The following is a 17,844-nucleotide window of genomic DNA, read 5'->3' on the forward strand; positions in this document are numbered from 1 at the left end:
TCACCCAGATCTCAATGCCTTCCATGGATCGACGGACGCATAAGTTGATAATCTGTTGGTGCCAACAATTTCGAACTCAATTTCATGTTCCACAATCATCACAGAAACCGATTCTGGGAAGAATTCCGAGTACCTTTTTTTTTGCGGGTAAAAGAATTCTGAGTACCTGCACGGATCGATTGTATTCTTCTGGACGCCATGGCAGTGTTGTTCATCACCTAGCTAGCCAAGCAATCACCCACAGTTGACAGTTGGCCATACGCTTTGCACTGACCGACGGCGTGCTTGCGTTTCAGTTACTTACTGTCACCAGAGATTTCAGATTTCCTCGTTCTTCTGCAGTTGCAACTCGGTTCTGTCCGGTGATCTCTAAAAGAACGTGGTTCTGGATCTGAATGTAGTTATAGGTTTGCTTATACATGTGTGGTGTGAGTGAGGTGTGCGTGTGTAGTGTGGATGTGCGTTCATGTACGAATAAATACTACAGCTGTACCCAGATGAGAGGCGCTAAAAAAACTCGGTTCTGTCCTCGTCGGTCAAGATATTCGGGACTATAGAGGATCACACACCGCCGCGGCACGATCAGCATTGGTAAATGGTAATCTTCAGACGTGTGGATTGCAGAAGTGATCATGCAGGAAGAAATTGACCATGCTAATACCTTTTGTTTGGCTAGTGGTTGCAAAATATTTATCTTTGGAGAGCACGGCTGTGCAGTGCTATGCTAAATGTAACATGTTTTTTTAAGCCTCTCATCTGAGTACAGTTGTAGTATCTGTTCATACATGCACACACACCTACTCTACACACACACCTCACTCACACCACGCATGTACAACCAAATCTACAACTACACTCAGATCTAAATCGCGTCCATCTTGAGATCACCGGAAAACTCCGTAGACGACGGGTGTGTCGCAGTTCCTTTGTGACTCCACACGTGAGAGGCTGCAGAATTATTTATGGGGACAAGCCCCGGTGAGAAACGCGAGTTGCGATTCCTGGGAATCCAACTCGCGCCGGCACATGTTGATGTTGCTTCTCGTGCACGTGCAAAGATACAGGCACTATGACACATTGGGCTAATGAGTTACGTCCTTGCTTCGATTTCAGAGAAGCCAATGTAATTACAACAGTTTACAAACTATTTAATTTCGGTGTGATTAATTCAATTGCTAACGCATAAGCCTCTTTTACCAGAGAGGCGTATGTTCCCTATAGTGTCTTCTGCATACGCACGGAGACGAAGACAGCTTCGGATGCGAAAACGACGTCTTAAACGTTTAGGCGTTGCCGGTACTAGAATAAATATGGTTTCTATTCAAATATTTGTATGCATTTCTTTTCTTTCGACTATTTTGAGTTCTAATTTTGTTATACCACTTCATCAGCTACATACTTAAAGATACTTCCTACTGTAACATGGAATTGAGTTGATTTGCCTTTCACCAGGTTACAGTATTCGGCATCGAAACATATAAGCTACCAAGGAACAGAGGGAGAGGGCAGACAGAAATTAAGAAGAAAAACGAGAAAAGAAAAGGGGAAAGGGAGATCTTCTTCCTCCTCGAGTTATCGAGATCATCTGTATTCCTTGTAACCTTACTTCCGTCCCGATTGGATCTTATCGATGGCTACGAGTTGTTACAGTGGTTATCAGAGAAAGCGATCCTTGGTTTCACCCCAGCGCTGATCTGCTCGTGGCTGTGGGCAACATGACGGCACAGTCAGAGGTCTCCATCACGGGTGTGACAGTTTAGTTGGTTATTTTGTTGGGCTGGGCCTTAGTTCCTGGGCTGGTTGTCTATTTCGAGATCCACGCGTCAACCGCAGAGGAAATTTTAGGGCATGCTTGGTTGGCTACTATTTGGTTGGGTACTAAAATTTGCCCACCTCTCACATTTATCCTACCAAAATATGAGTAAGTTTTTTTCCTAACATTTGACTAGCCAAAACTTTGGCATGCCAAAATTTTGGAAGCAATCCAAGCAGGCCCTTAGGCTGTTCGCAGTGGTTCTTCTTCAAATCTATCCTCTAAAGGAATATTCCGTCCTGGTCATCAAGATTCACTCCCTCTATATCCAATTCTCCTGCACCCATCTTTCCTCTATATTTTTACTCTATATCAACCACCACATATTTTATTCAACATCTCCAACTACCATCTCCTTTCATCTCTCCTCTTGTCTCCTTTTTATTTTCTTTTTTCACTTCTTTCCCTTTTAGAATAATTTAGTAATATAACATTTTAATTAATAATAATAATTATATTTTCTCATCTTCCTTTTCCTTTTAGAATAGTATTTTTTCTTTTTTCTCTTCTTTTCTATTCTTTTTCCTTTCCTTTTTTTCCTTTTTCTCTCTCTTTTTCCCCTATTTTCTTCTCCCTTCTTTCCTTTTCTCCTCCCTCCGTTCACTCCGCCCGTGCCTCTCTCTCCACGCGGCGGGGCGGCGGACGGCGCGGGCCAACGCGGGCTTGCGCGGAGCGGCAGCGGAGTCCCCCACGCTCGCCGGCGCGCGCCTCTCGCGCGGAGCGACGGCGTAGGACCCCGCGCTCGCCGCCGGCCCTGCCCCTCCCTTGGATCTCGCCGCCGCGTCCTGCCCCTCCCCTGCTCCCTCTCCCCTGGAGCTCGCCGCCGCCCCCTCTCCACCCCCTGCTCCCTCCCCTGGATCTCGGGTCGCGGCGACCTCGGCCGCGACGTGCGCTGGGGAGCCGGCGAGGCGCGGCGGGGCGAGCCGCCGCCCTCCCCTGCTTCTCCTCCACCAGTGCGGCGGACTCGGCGGCGACGGTGAGCTGGCGGTGGTTGGGCGCGTGTCAGGAGCTCCGTAGGGCCGTGCGCGCACACCGCAGCGCCGCCGCTTCGCCCCGCCTCCGCCCGCGCACGCCGCCCCTTTCCTCCTCTGCAGCAGTGACCGCGGTGGGGCGGAGGAGCCTCGGCGAGCGCGCGGCGGAGCTGCAGTGGCACCGAGCGCGCGCGGGGCAGCCTGCACGCCGCGGTGCGAGGCGGGGCTCGTGCGGAGCGGCAGCAAGGCCCTCGGGCGCGATGACGGCGGCGGGGCAGGCCAGCGGCGGCGCGCGGGCGGGCGGCCATGGACCGGCGTGATGGCGGGGTGTCGCGGGCGAGGAAGCAGCGCGGGCGGAGCTCCCTCCCCCTCCGCTCGCCATGGCCGCAGATCCGCGCTGGCGAGGCGGAGGCGCACGCGGCAGTGAGGCGGGCCGCGGCGGCGCCATGGCTAGTTCCTCTTCTCTGCTCCCCATGGCGACCGGATCCGCGCAGGACCATGGCGACGGCGGCCGGATCCGCGCGGGGCCATGGCGGGTCCACGGCGGTGGGCGCTTGGCCCGAGTGCGGCTGTGGCGGCCGTCCCCGACCACAGCTCGCGCCGGCGGCGGCAGGGGCGCAGCGCGGCGAAGGCCGGCGCGGGCGCAGTGCAGCGGCAGCAGTTGGCGCGCGGGGGCGGGCGGACCCAGCGGCCACGGTGGCGGCGTAGCGGAGGCCCGCTACCTTCTCTTTATTCGGAGGAACGGCGAGCTTCCGCGACCGTCGCGGAAGCGATACCGGACGCCGCTGCAGATGTTTTTACTGGAAAGGGCAACTGGATAAAGATAGCGGAAGCTATCCAGTTCTCCAGTGCGAACAGCCTTAAACCCGCCCCGAACCGGACCATTTCGGGTCCCCGAAGGCCGAACCCGCAGCCCTGCGGGGGAAAACAGACCTAATCCCGCCCCCGTAGGATCCAGAACCCATGGGTTTCGGGTCCAAACCCGCCCGACTGCCATCCTTGACCGGTTCCAATCCGCCTCGCCCTCCTTATCTACTACTCTCGTCGCGCGGCGCATCGCCCTAATTCGTGTCCTCCACCTCGCCCATTGCCCCTTCCCCCCGCCGGCGCAGCCGCCTCTCTTTGTCTTCTCCCACAAGCACGGCAGGGGAACCTTAACCAAGGTTAACATAACCGGTGGGAACCGGTCCGGTTCCGGTTCCGGCCGGTACCCAACCGGCCAAAATTCAAATTTTAAATTTGAATTCAAAAAATGAAAAATTCCCAAAAAATTCCTAAAAATACTTCAAGGTGTGATGAATCTAATGGTGTCAAATTTTCTCAAAAATTCATTCATTTAGTATAGTTTGTGGGAATTTAAAGTTAAATCAAAAAAGAAAAAGAAAAAAAATGGGCCGGCCCATGAAGGCCCACCGATCAAACCGGTCAAACCGGCCGGTAAACCGGTCAAACCGGTCGGTAAACCGATAAAACCGGCCGGTAAACCGGTTGCACGGGAGCGTTTGAATTTCAAACTGGTCAAACCGACTGGTAAACCGGCCGGTAAACCGGTCAAACCGGCCGGTAAACCGGTCGGAACCGGTTGCACGGGAAAATTTGAATTTATTTAAATTTGGATTTGAATTCAACCGGTTTCCACCGGTTACCGGCCTAACTGGTCCGGTAAACCGGTACCGGAGGGCGGCGGTAACCGGTTTCCGGTTGGGAAATAAAACCCTGACCTTAACTCGATCCCTCGGCCGGCATCCTGATTCGAGAGGTAGCAGATTCTCTAGATCTACAGCCCTAACGATACCAGCCTGGGAGATTCGCAGACACAAAGACGAGGCTTTTCTGAGATAGATCTGCCTTCGTCCATGGGAGCTGGTGCTCAACATCAAGCGGGGCAGCCGCTGCTCATCGTGCTGGAGGAGACGCCGGTGGTCGGCGTTCCGGCCGCATTAGAAGAGGAGAGGGCAGTGGCGCCAACGATCACTATGGAGATTGAGGAACTGGCGGCAGCAGAACAGGTTGTGACACCGTGGGAGGTATCAGCTCCGGATGGGGTCGACTACGACAAGCTGGTCGACCGGTTCGGCTGCCAGCGCATCGACGCAGCAATCGTCGACCGCATCGCGCACCTCACGCGCCGCCCACCGCATCGTTTCCTCAGGCGCGGGATCTTCTTCGCCCACCGGTGACGCCCTCAAAACCTTTTTTTTTCTCCAAGCAAATAATTTTTACAGTTGATCAGCTATATATTTGTTAAACTGGCCGATTTGCCCGCCCGTTTATACGTGTATCTCTTTAAAGCAGTAAAACGTACCATCTACCCATCACTACCAATTCCAATGTTTAAACGGTATATACTCCAGAGTAACTGTGAACCGTTAACCGTTGATCTGGATGGGTTTTACTACAGATTACCTTAGCAAGGCTCTATGTTTAAAGGAGTAAAGAAAATCATATTTTTAGGCGCTTCAAGTATAGAATATCTCTTTTGCTCCCCTGGAGCGTGGACTGAAATGCTTATGAGTTTTTTCCTTCTTGGATAGGGATTTGAACATGATACTTGACCTCTACGAGGCAGGGGAGAAGTTCTACCTGTACACAGGGAGGGGACCCTCATCAGAGTCCCTGCACCTTGGCCACCTCATTCCCTTCATGTTCACAAAGTAAGCATTGCTCCCAAACTGTAGCTACTGCTCTTCTGATATGTTCTTTCCATGCTGTGGCTTCAAGGTAGTGGTGTGTGGTATTTATTTGTTGGATCTGTTGATTATTGCTGGAAGATGGTGCGTGTTTTGATGCTGTTGTAATCCGTTGACCCTTAGATGGGTAGCGAAGATTATTGTGTTTTTTGATGAAATGTTTTCTATGTTAGTTTGCATGTTCAATAGGCCCAGCAATGGGATAGAAAGGTGGACATGCTGCAAAGTCTTGTCCAGTGAAAGCTTTCCTGGTTTATTTCATGGCTTCTTAAAAGAAAATAGATTCTAGAATACTCTTTACATCCTGTAGCATGCTGTAGAAACTGTCAGTTTCCCAGGCATAAATAGGTCCCATTCCATAGGCTATGTGCTATATTTATGTCATCTACACTGAAAGTGGGTTCTTTGACAAATCTTGCATTGTAGTGTGAGGTATTATTGTGTTGATACCATGGATAGTATTTCTTAACAATCAAGATCATTTTTCAGGTATTTGCAGGATGCCTTCAAGGTGCCCCTAGTGATACAGCTAACTGACGATGAAAAGTTTTTGTGGAAGAACATGACTATTTCTGAATGTAAAAGGCTTGCCCGTGAAAATGCCAAAGACATTATAGCCTGTGGATTTGATGTTGAAAGAACTTTCATTTTTACAAATCTCAGTTATCTTGGAGGGTAACTTCTTAACTGTTGTCTTAGTTAAAGTATAAATGTTTGACTTGGTCTTTTTGGTTGTCCCTAAACAATTGAAATGCATGCTTTTATTCTTTGCTTTTTGTTCTATAGTAATCCAACCCTCTATCCTTATCTTACAGGCCATTTTATGAAAATGTGCTTCAAGTTGCCAAACATGTGACATTTAACGGCGTGAGAACTGTTCAACTAAGATCAATATTTGTGAATTTTACAGAGCTTGCGTTGTTGTTTTCTAACTCTCTTACTATTGAATGACAGCTTAGAGGGACATTTGGAGTTAATCAGGAGGATCACATTGGTAAGGTCAGCTTTCCTCCTGTGCAGGCTGCTCCATCGTTCTCTTCTTCGTTTCCCCATCTGTTTCCTGGCGATGACCAACTGCGGTGCCTTATCCCATGTGCAATAGACCAGGTACATATCTTGTGATCTTCTTGACAGCACAGCATAATTGGGGTTCTATCTACTTGCTAGCATACTGTAGGATGCGCTACCTCAAGCAAGGCTAGCCTGGCTTGGTAATAAAGCCAGGATAACCTGTGCGAGCATGCACAATGCAATTGCGTGGTGTTTTGTTTGCCTGCATAGATTTTTCTGTGTACAGTATCTTGTCTGATCTCCTTGACAATTCAGCATAATTAGGGTTGTATCTACTTGCTAGGATACTGCTAGAGTGTGTTACCTCAAGCATGCAATTATGTGGTGTTTGGTTTTCCTGCATATATTTTTTATGTGTTTTGAAAATTGTGTTTGGTTTGCTAATTTACATAGCATGTAGTTGCCACCGTTCGATCCCTAGCATGCTGTGTAAATGGTGCGGACCTTTGGGCTGTAGCCACCACTAACTTTTCTGGCTGGGCCTTCCGTTTGTCCTCCCATGCCTGTTACGTGTTTGTAGTGAGTACAGGTGGTGCTGGAGCACTAGATGATGACTTGGCTTAGCTACCTACAGAAGCTAACTTTAGATTTTGGCACTGTCCTGTAAATATTTCCATTTAATATACTAAAATGTTCTACATCTTTATGAGGTGTATCAGATAAGGCTCACTGGCAACCAATTTGAAATGTGTCCCACCTACAGAAACTAAGTTTAGATTTTGGCATTGTCCTGTAAATATTCCCATTTAATATACTAAAATGTTGTACATCTTTACGCATTGGCCAAAGTATCAGTTATGGCTATGGAAACATTTTAAAATATCAGTCATTAAAGATGGCAATAATGCAGCTAGCCTTTTCCCTTGAGCAGTAGAGCAGTACAAATATGTGGTGTATATGCTTGTTGGCATTACATTAGAGATATAAGTTTAATCTGCCAGCTTTAAATTTGTAATTAATGCTTCTTGCTGTAATTTGGTGGGTCCTGCCACATTCATATTATGGACAATTTTATTTACTAACGATCTGTGTTTAGTTTCATTAATGGTACTTGCATGTTAGCACATCTGTGTTTAGTTTGGCAAATTTGAGTTGCTAACTTTATATTTGTGCAGGATCCTTATTTTAGGATGACTCGTGATGTTGCTCCTAAAATTCATCTTCTGAAACCTTCCCTGATTGAATCAAGATTTTTTCCTGCACTTCAGGTATTTCCTTTAAGAGCATGGATTTATATGGACTCATAAGAGCTGGTGCAATTTGACCACTTTTAAGTTTTAATTAACCTGATCAACAGTTTCGATTTATTATAAATGGTCAAAATTTCAAGTGCATTCATTACCTTTCCGGCTCCTTTATTTTCATTTACAGGGAGAGAGCACTAAAATGTCGGCCAGTGACCCAAAGTCCGCAATATACGTGACAGATAGTTCTAAACAAATAAAGGCAAAGGTTTGTCCTAGCTATGTTTTAATCTGGAAGCATTACCCAACAATCACATTTTATTTAAGTCAATTGAAATTTTTGCTGAAATGTTACTGGATTGATGGGTACCTTGTTTTTGTATTCTTCATAGATTTATAAAATTTATTTTCAACATTTCCCAGGTGAATAAATATGCTTTCTCGGGTAGCCAGGCCTCTGTGGAGCTTCACAGGAAACTTGGTGCTAACCTTGATGTAAGTACGTTTTACTAATCATAAGCACTATTGAACACCAAACTAGTAGCTAGAATTATGCTGTGCATTTTGACTTTTGCTTGGAAGTCTAGGGATACATGATGACACTTGAAATTGAATAATCAGTAGAAGCTACCTACCGTATTGCATATAGTTGGAAATTCTTAATGAAGCCTTTTATGTCACATTTCATTGCTAACATGAGATTTTGATCTTTATCTCTATAATTTGCCTACAATATTCTAGTTATTCCCGTATGCCTTAAGAGACAAAAGATTGTTGAATTCTTGTGTTCAGGTGGATGTCCCAATCAAATACCTATACTTCTTTCTAGAAGATGATGACGAGCTTGACCACATAAAGAAGGTACATTTTTCATGCTGGGAAGCTAAGTTGCAATTCCATTATGAAATTCCATGCTGAAACTCTTTACTCAAAACCAGGAATATAAGGAAGGAAGGATGCTAACTGGCGAAGTAAAGCAGCGCCTCATTGTGGTTCTATCGGAGCTGGTTGCTAGACATCAGAGAGCTAGAGCTCAAGTGACTGAGGAGGTAATGAATTTTTTCATTTGCTAACTGTTGTTCCTGTTGTGGTGCACACATATTACCAAGTATTCTCGATTGGACAAAATGTATTTTATCAATACAAATAATGACATTAACAATTTCTTTCTTTTGCAGATGGTTGATGCATTCATGGCGGTAAGGCCTCTTCCTAACATGTTTGGCTGAACAACAAAACAGGGTTGGACATATTTATCGCTGAACAAAACAGGAGCGCCTGCGTGAGGACACGGCCCAATAGTACTGCAAAATGAATTAGCAATGTTGAAATCGGAGCCGTCATTTGTATTTGCATTCAGGAATGTTTGGATTTATGTATTGCAAAATGAATTAGTATTGCGGAAAAGTATCGCATATCCGATAGGTTTCCGCCTAGCAATCTCGCGTGACGGGCACCTCCGACCCCACGGAGCACGAAGTGTATGATCCGGGCCGACGGAGTAGCACGGACGGCCCAACAGCCGGCCCGAGAAGGAGCCCCTGCATAAGCAGAACCCCGGCGATGGCCATCTCCTCCGCCCTCTGCCGCGTGCCCTGGGCGGCGGCGGCACGCTGTCTTCTCGCGTCCAAGAGCTGCTAGCGTGCCCATCCTCCCCAGCCCTACCGTGCCGAGTGCTTCGCTCTTCTCTCTTCCCTCTCCGCTTGTCACGGCTGGGTATGCGACTCTAGCAGGAGAGGGATACTGCAACTCTGCAAGAAACGTGACTGGGTATGCGACTCCCATTTCTTTTGTTTCCTCTCCCATTTCCCCTACTTGGGGCTGCTCTCCAAGTGAACGGAGCAGCCACTATCGATGTCCTCGTCTGCTTCGTCGGTACTGACTGAAACGGGATGTCGTGCCACCGGGAGGACCTCACCGTAACGTCTCGGCCCGTCACGGCTGGCAGGATCTGTCCCCGTTGCCAGTGCCGTTGTACAGAGTCACCCAACAGAGCAAACGTCCACGAAGTGAAATCAAATGCAGCCATGTACATTGGCGTAGAAGCTGCTGCATTTGTTTTTTTTTTCTTCAACTCGATCGTGTTCCTCACCGTCCTGTGTTCCCGGTCGTACATGAGCATGAGGCATGGCATGGTGTACAAGCTGGGGAGGGTCAGTCAGGCGTTCCAATGGGGCAAGGCATTGAATGGCTTTTATTCTCCGGAGCGAGGGAAAGGATGGGGGAAGCGAAGCGACCCCTGCTGCCTGCCGGTGATGGGAGGGAGAGCTTCAATTCCGGCGGGTGGGGAGGTGCCGCTTCCTCCTGAAATCCATGTGAACCAGGCATCCTTCGGAACGCCAAGGTGATGGCCCACTGACATGCGGGCCCACCGGTCAGTGGGACGAGTCCCTCGGCAGTACTGCAGAGGAGACTCTCATCCGATGCTCTGCCGGGTTGGGTTCTAATCATCTGGCCATCAGTACTGTATGTAGGAGCGTTCGATCCTGCCCGGTTCTGCGAGTTTGTCTGTCTCGCCCAACTTTCAGAAACAAACAACGGCAGGTTGGACGAGCACAAAGCACAAAGGTCTGCACTGCACTTTCGATGGCATGGCATCAGTTTGTATGCTTTGGATCTCCCCGGCCTTTTGCGGTCCCTGGATACGAAGGACGACGGGCTCTCATAACTCCCAGCGCTACGAGTCGTGCACGAGCTCGATCGCCGCGGCATGGCATGTCGAGTACTGCCGCTGCTGCTTAAAAGGCAAGGGATCAGCTGCCTCCATGACTCACGCAACTACGGTCTACGGGCCGTGTCTTGTTCCGTTGCTGCTCGGGTTGCTTGGACGCATGACCGTTGTTGGCCGATGCACGGGCACACCACCGATGTCGCGGCTAGTACAGTGGGCACTGTGGCCGTGGCGGAGGCAGGCAGCGAGCCGTCTGATCGACGGATAGGATACCTGGCACGAGCGAGAACGCCAGCAAAGTGCGAGTCGATCCCTTCTGGCTTCTCCGCCTCGATGCACGCAACGCAACAGTCCCTGCCTTCCTTCCCGGATCATGTTTGGTTCTTCCCAGCACAATAGAAAAGAATTTTACATGCATGGTGTAAGGGCATCCGCAATGTGCTAAAAAAACCAGGTAGTAAGCAATAAATGCTACCTTACTTCTGCTAGCAAGCATCGTGGGAATCGGATGGAATAACTACCCGGCCATAAGCTTATTATCGGCAGTAACGCACTGTAGCTCTGTACATCTAAAATAAAAAAAATGAGCAGAGCAGTTGGGCTGCGGCTCACGGGAGGGTGGAGAAGGATGTTATTTTATCTCAGCGGGACCCACCTTGTTTACCTCTCCAAATGTAACCATTGTGAAGTTTTACTTAACTATTTACTACTTGGTTGGGTCCCACCCTTACTTACCACTTCAACAATATACATTGCTTATGCCCTAACGACCTAATTGTAATCATCATGTTAAGTATGGAATCATGAGCATTCTTGATTGCATTTGTGGAAAACTCTGCACTTGATTGGAATGCAGTTGATTTTAATTTTGAATTTTTGATGTACTTGGAACTCATGCTTTGTGAAGCAACATGCATTTTCACTATAGAACTTATATTGGGTGTTATTTTATTAAAATACTACTTTACAAAACTAGAATTTAGTTAATTTTTTCCGGATTTTAGGAAACCATCTTGAAGCCAAACAACTCAGCCGAAAATCCCAAAATAGCATTCCGGGAAAAAATTTTATTTCAAAACTACAATAGCTTTTCTACCAATTCCAAGCAAAATGGGTTGCTCTTGATTTCTAGTATCAATATGAAAATTGGTGGAATTTTTGAAGGTCTAGAAAATCAATTTTGGAGATTGGAGTAAAGAGAGAAGTTTCTGTGCGTCATGTCCCTCCTGGGGGTGTCGTCACGAGACACCTTCATGCCTCCTCTGCCGGCCCAATCCGGTGACCCCGCCTCCCTGTTCAGCGTGTTCCTAGGCACGGCTGCGGTGCTTCATGTTCAGTTGTCGGCGACCTTTGGCTTGGGGTTGGATTCCTGGTGAAAACCATGTCCGATGCTTCGGATTGGCGATGATGGCGCCTGGTGCGTCATTTCCCTGTTGAGGGCATCGTCTTGGAATTCCTTCATGCTCTTTTCGCTGGCAATCTGATTTCTTTGCGGCTTGCCGTGGGTGGTCGTCTTCATTTGTTTTGCCTACCTGTGCTCTATTGACACATCATCACCATGTTTGCTGGAGCTGTGACTACTACGACGGATGCTTTGCCGTCGTTGTGCTGGCGGATGCTTCGCCGCCTCTGCTTCACTTGTCTGGCGGATGCTTTGCCGCCCTTGCTACTCCTACTCCGACGGATGCTTTGCCGTCACGGTTGCTGCTTGTTGGTCGTCATCGACGGATGCTTTGCCGTTGTGGTGATGTTCTGGTGGATGCTTGGCCACCCTTATGTTGTTACAGGATCTTAGTCAGCGATTTGGTGATGGTGCTCTATGTGTAGGTTCATATGCTTTTTGGTCGCTTGGTTTGGCTTGGTGGGTTGTGTGGAGCCCCTTTGTAGTCTTTGTTTAGCTAGTTTGCAGGCCGTTTTCCTGGCCTTTTTCGATTTTTTCTCTGTTTTTAGTCCTTTGTGTACTTGGGTAGGTCAACCTCTGTTTGGCCTACTGCAAAAAATGTCTGTAAACTGCTTACTTCTTAATGAAATACGTGTTCAGGCACGGTCGCGAAAAAAAGAGAGAAGTTTCTGTACAGACCAACATGTTACGTGACTTTTGTTCTCCGGACCGTCCACTTCTTCCTCGCGGACTGTCCGCGAGAAGCTCTGTGTGCGTGTCGACCCTGCAGAGAAGTTGTGCCACGCACCCTCTCCAGGCCCCATCGACCCTCCACCTCACCCAGCGCCCCTCCCCTTCCTGCTGCTCTCTTTCATACGCAGAAGTCTTCTCCCTTCCCTTGCTTCTTCCCCAACTAGCCATGGAGGAAGAACTCCTTCCCACTCACGAAATCGACCACTCTCTCACCAAAGATCACCGGAGGATCAATGGAGGACGTCGCTGACAAGCTTCTCCACCACCTTGACCACTTCTTCCTCGCCAGAGACCAAGGAGAAGGCCACCCCAAGATTCTTCTTCCTCTTCCCCAAGCATCTCAAGAATGAACTCGATCCGATCTACACCAACGCCGCTCTACTCCAATAAGTGGCCCCTTACTCGTGCTCTACTCCTCGCCGGTGAGCTCCCCTCATAGTTCCCCTTCCTACTCTTGCCCTCAATCGAGCTCCCTACCCCATCCATGGTTTTTTCACTATTGATGACCTAGAGCTTCATAGACTCCATGCATGTCAAATCTACTAGTCAAGATGAGTTCTCCATGTCCTTAGGAACCTATAAGAACAAACCACACTCAAAACCGTTGCCGGATGTGCCGCCGGCGACCTCATCGGTGACCCTCGGCCGTCAGCCGGACGGTCCGCGACCCACGGCCGGACAGTCCGCGAGCCGGGACCCCAAACACCGAGCCTCTGTCTAAAAATACGCCCCAAGATTTTTCTACGACGGACGGTCCGCCGTTCACCCTCAAATTCCACACAGAACCGAGCTATTTCTGGAGGTCATCTCGACCTTATACTGCGGACGGTCCGCCCTTTCCAACCGGACGGTCCGCCCTTTCCAACCGGACGGTCCGCAGTTGATTTCCTAAACCAACCACAGAACTGGATCGTTTCTGGAGCTCATCCCGAACTTGTACGGAGGATGGTCCGCCCCTCCGGAGCGGACGGTCCGCACTACTGTAGCGCAGCACAGCAGGCTGAGTGCATAAGCATGTATCATCTTGTATAATTCATATAAAATTGAATATAGCTCCGATTGATGTGAAACAAATTTTATTGGTTTTGTCTTGATGTCCTCTATCTGTTAAAAATATGTTTGCTTCCAAAATAATTATATTATTTTCTAGTTTATTAAATATGTTTCTATCATGATTAATTGTATAATTAATTCTCTATTAGACCAAAAATTATGAAACCAATTTTGCTATCTTCCTTATGATATGTACTATCCATTAGATATGTTTGTTGGTATGAATTAGTTCTAGATTGGTACAGTTTAATCAATGTTTGTTTAAACCTAGTTAACTAGTATATTGCACAATAACTACATATGAGCCTCTAAAATTATGAATCCAATTTTGTTTACTTTGTTGAACCTTTATGTACTGTCTAAAGTAGATAACACATATGTAATTGTTACACATTCATATAGTTTCTAATTTATTAAGTAAGAGGTTGTTATCTAGTTTACTTGCAAAATGTCTAGTAAATCAATTATGCTCATGTGAGCTATCAACTTCTCTTTGTCAAATAAAGATGAATGTGATATGCTTTGATGATTACAAATTAACATGATATAACTTACCATGATGATGCTTGTCTTAATTAATTGTAACAAACTTTGCTAGATGCTTGTTTGTAGAATGATGTTTTACCCTTAACTAGGATGTGATAAGCTAAGTGCCCTTTACCTCTTGATTTACCTTTAGTAGATCATGCTAGTGTGTTTACTTGTATGAGTATACTCTAGTACTTTATGTTGATAACAATCATGAACTAACTTATATGATTGATGCTTTGTGTTGTGATAAGTTAATATATTGTTTGTTTACATGACAACTAATTTTGGTGGCATCCTCCTATTGCAATTATCTTGAAGAGTGTGTGCAATTGTATGAGTGATTGTTTGACATTGTCACCTTATGTAATGTTTGTGCACCATAATTTCTCTTATTTTTAATTGCTTGTTTGATAGCCTTTAATCATGTTAACATTTACCTCTCATGAGTCATTGCATCTCATATGCATAAGCATTCATAACATCTTTTCTAATTTATGCATTTCTCTACTTTCTTAGACAATGACGTCCGGAGTGTCGCGGTTGCGGAATACCAAGGCAGGCATCTATATATCTCAAACCTACTTTTGAATCTTAATTTGCTATTATTAATTATTGCTCGTGCATGGGCTTAACCCTAGCTAGTTCATGTGATATGTGTAGTAGAACCCATTTGGCATGTTTTCCCTTCTAGCTCTAGAATAACTTATGCTAGGTAAAGATGTATGTTTAGATTTCTCGAATTAATTTGCTTAGCCATGCTTAGCTTTCGGTAGAAGTCGAGAGATGGCAAGGTCACCATCACTCGCGAGCTATAGGGTGTTTGCCTAAATATACTTGAGTAGATGAGAAAGATTAAAACATGAGTAAGGTATGAATGATGGATCGAGACTTGAGCAAGTATGGTAGAGCCATGTTGGGAGTGGAATCCAAATGGTTAGGCTTGCTTGTCAGACCCGGGCCCACGGGACTGTGCATATAGTGTAGTTCCTACCGGATAAGGGATAGGGCATGGCCTATACCTTATCTGAGATGTACTCTACTCGTATACGTGTAGAACTAGTCGATATAGAAGGAAACTACTCGAGTAGGACTCCTGGGTTAGTATCGGATTAGGACTTCCATGTAACCCTGCTCCCCCGGATATATAAGGGCGGGCAGGGACCCCTCCAAAACATATTCATACTAAGGCAATACAAACCACCATACAGGACGTAGGGTATTACGCACCTAGTGGCTCGAACCTGTCTAAATCCTTGTGTTGCTTGCACCTTCGAGTTCCTGATCTCGGCGACACCCTGCCTACAAGTCTACTACCTTAGGGTATACCTAGGTAGGCTAGCCGGTAAAACACCGACAGCTGGCGCGCCAGGTAGGGGTGTTCGTCGAAAATTCACTAGAGAATTCGATGGCATCGTTCAAGTTCGCTACGCCCGTGTTCCCAGAGGGCACGGCTTTCGTCTTCGGCTTGTGGGTCCGCATCTCCGACGGCGCAGGCGACTTCCGTCGACATCTCGTCAACGACACGAAGCTGGAGGCCCCGGCGGCAGACCAACACAGCCAACTCGACAAGTTCATTGACGAACTCGACGAGTTGCTGCTCCCTGATCTCGCCAAGAAGATCGAGAAGATGTCCGTGTCCAACACGACTTCAACTCGTGCCGCAAATTACCCCAAATCGATTCAACCTCGGTTTGTGGGTCCGCGTAACCGACCCCTGTTCGGATTGCGCAATTCAGCCACTATCTATCAGGAGACTGCCAAGTCCGGATTCCTCTCCGCATTGGAGGAGGATTTGGACTCCCTACTGCAACTCGGGAAGACCGAAACCACCGCTTGTCGGGAGGTCTCAAACTTTCCGAGTACCGATCCTGACTCGGACACCGACGAGGGACCTTCCCCGGGATGGCTGGTTATAACAGTCACCCCCGAGGGACGTTTTGTGCATTGGAAGGACGTGAAGCCCGACCAGCTGCGCGAGAGTAGGACGATAGCTCACCTTGAGCCGTTGCCCTACCAAGAAGGAAGACCTTTGGAGGCCATCTTCGAGGGATCGACAGAACTCGTCGATCCGAGCTTCGACGAGTTAGAAGATCGCCACATCCTCATGAACGTTGTGAGTTGGTTAAGGACCGACGCGTCATCGCTTTGATACTTGAGCACTTTTCCGTACAAACCACATGCTTAATAATGGGACGGTGAGCCAATTAGCATAAGTCACACCTTGCCTTGATCGGATTCGGTGCGGGTCGTGATGGAGTGTGATCGGCGGTTCCGATGCACTTGTCCCTCCCGACCGTTCGCTCATAGCTGGTTGTGTTTGTGTGAAAGGTTGAGGCATGAATCAACACTTATCCTTGCGCGTGGGTATGGTCGTTGGTCTTGTTCTCGTGTGGGAAAAGTTATACACCCCTGCAGGATTTTTTGATCTATTGCAATAGCCGCGCTCTCGGTGATTGAGCACGCTCTTGTACTTTGACTTTAACGTAGAGTTTCGTGAAGGGCTTATGGAAGATGGAGCTCATGATTACATGATCACTTTACTTATGCAATTGTATTGGTGCTTGATATAGAAATGTAGATGCCATATCTTTTGCTTATTCACTTGATAAATCATGCTGTATTTTTATACTCTATTGCTAAAATTTAACTAGCCTCATGCATCCACCAAATGTATAGTATTATGGATAAGTCCTGCAAGTACGAAATGTACTTGCGGTGTTGCCGTTAAGTTGTTTTGCAGGTTTTCTTCTAAGGAGTGATGACCATGTTCATCCCGCCGGGGCCGGCAATGTGGATGTATGGTGGAAATTGCTCAAATCTTATGTAAGTGATATCTTATGGACAAAGACATCATTATTGCTACTTAATAATTTTTTCCGCTGTGTTTTAGCTCTGAGTTTAAGAAAAATATGATAGGATAACCACCTAATCTAGGATACATCTTTTTAAAGCTCATTTTAATTGGTGAAAATCTTCATTATTAGCTATATATGTTATAGCTAGTGTTCATATTTTTTTTAAAGATGATCAAGACTTGTAATGTAAGTTTAAAATTTTGCTCTCATACGTATCCTTGAGATGGTTGCTATGGTGTGAAAAACGGTATGCGTGTTGTTCCTGGGCGATGCTCATGGCACATACCGGGGACTACCGGGATTATTTCGGTTAAGCCGGGATTGATTAATGGATGATAACCCGGTTTAGCCGAGATAATTTGTGCGGTTCCTCACACATGGAGTACTAAACTAAATTTATTTGCAAAATCTTTTTACAGATGGGTGCAACTTTGCGCGATGAATCTAATGAGCCTAATTAATTCATGATTGGTTACAGTAACCAACCTCTAATCATGCGGTCAAATACATCATTAGATTCGTCTCGTAGCAGAGGGGTTGTGGAATTAATTTTGTAAATTAACTTTATTTAATATCTCTAATTAATGGTTAAAGTTAGAATGTAACCAAACAGGCCTCTTGCACGGGCGCATGCAGGCTGTACGGCGCAGCGTGCGTGGCGGCAGAGGAGAGGCTGGAGTTTCGCACGTAGGCTAGCTCCGACAACGGCAGGCGGGGATGGATGGGACTGCGGCGGAGGCGGAGGCGGAGCCGAGATGGGCGCATGCATGCGCACGCTCGCCTCGCCGGCGCATGGAGGAATCCGATGCCGCCGTGGAGCGCCGTGCGCCTCCGCGTCTCGCCTCGCTTCCTCCCCGAACGCGCCGCCGGA

At 47.3% G+C, this 17,844-nt stretch overlaps 1 protein-coding gene across 1 annotated transcript; it reads left to right on the forward strand.

Annotated features, from left to right (window-relative positions):
• The first annotated feature begins 4,503 nt into the window (after window positions 1–4,503).
• Window positions 4,504–9,165, forward strand: LOC120679027 (tryptophan--tRNA ligase, cytoplasmic-like). Its single transcript, XM_039960514.1, has 11 exons — window positions 4,504–4,960; window positions 5,319–5,438; window positions 5,964–6,149; window positions 6,290–6,341; window positions 6,429–6,581; window positions 7,661–7,753; window positions 7,917–7,997; window positions 8,153–8,224; window positions 8,522–8,590; window positions 8,668–8,778; window positions 8,908–9,165. The coding sequence occupies exons 1-11, from the start codon at window positions 4,641–4,643 to the stop codon at window positions 8,956–8,958; spliced, it is 1,308 nt and encodes a 435-aa protein (XP_039816448.1). The 5' UTR covers window positions 4,504–4,640; the 3' UTR covers window positions 8,959–9,165.
• Window positions 9,166–17,844: the final 8,679 nt, after the last annotated feature.

This window comes from Panicum virgatum, chromosome 6N, assembly GCF_016808335.1.
Source record: "Panicum virgatum strain AP13 chromosome 6N, P.virgatum_v5, whole genome shotgun sequence".
In the NCBI taxonomy this organism is placed as follows: Eukaryota; Viridiplantae; Streptophyta; class Magnoliopsida; order Poales; family Poaceae; genus Panicum; species Panicum virgatum.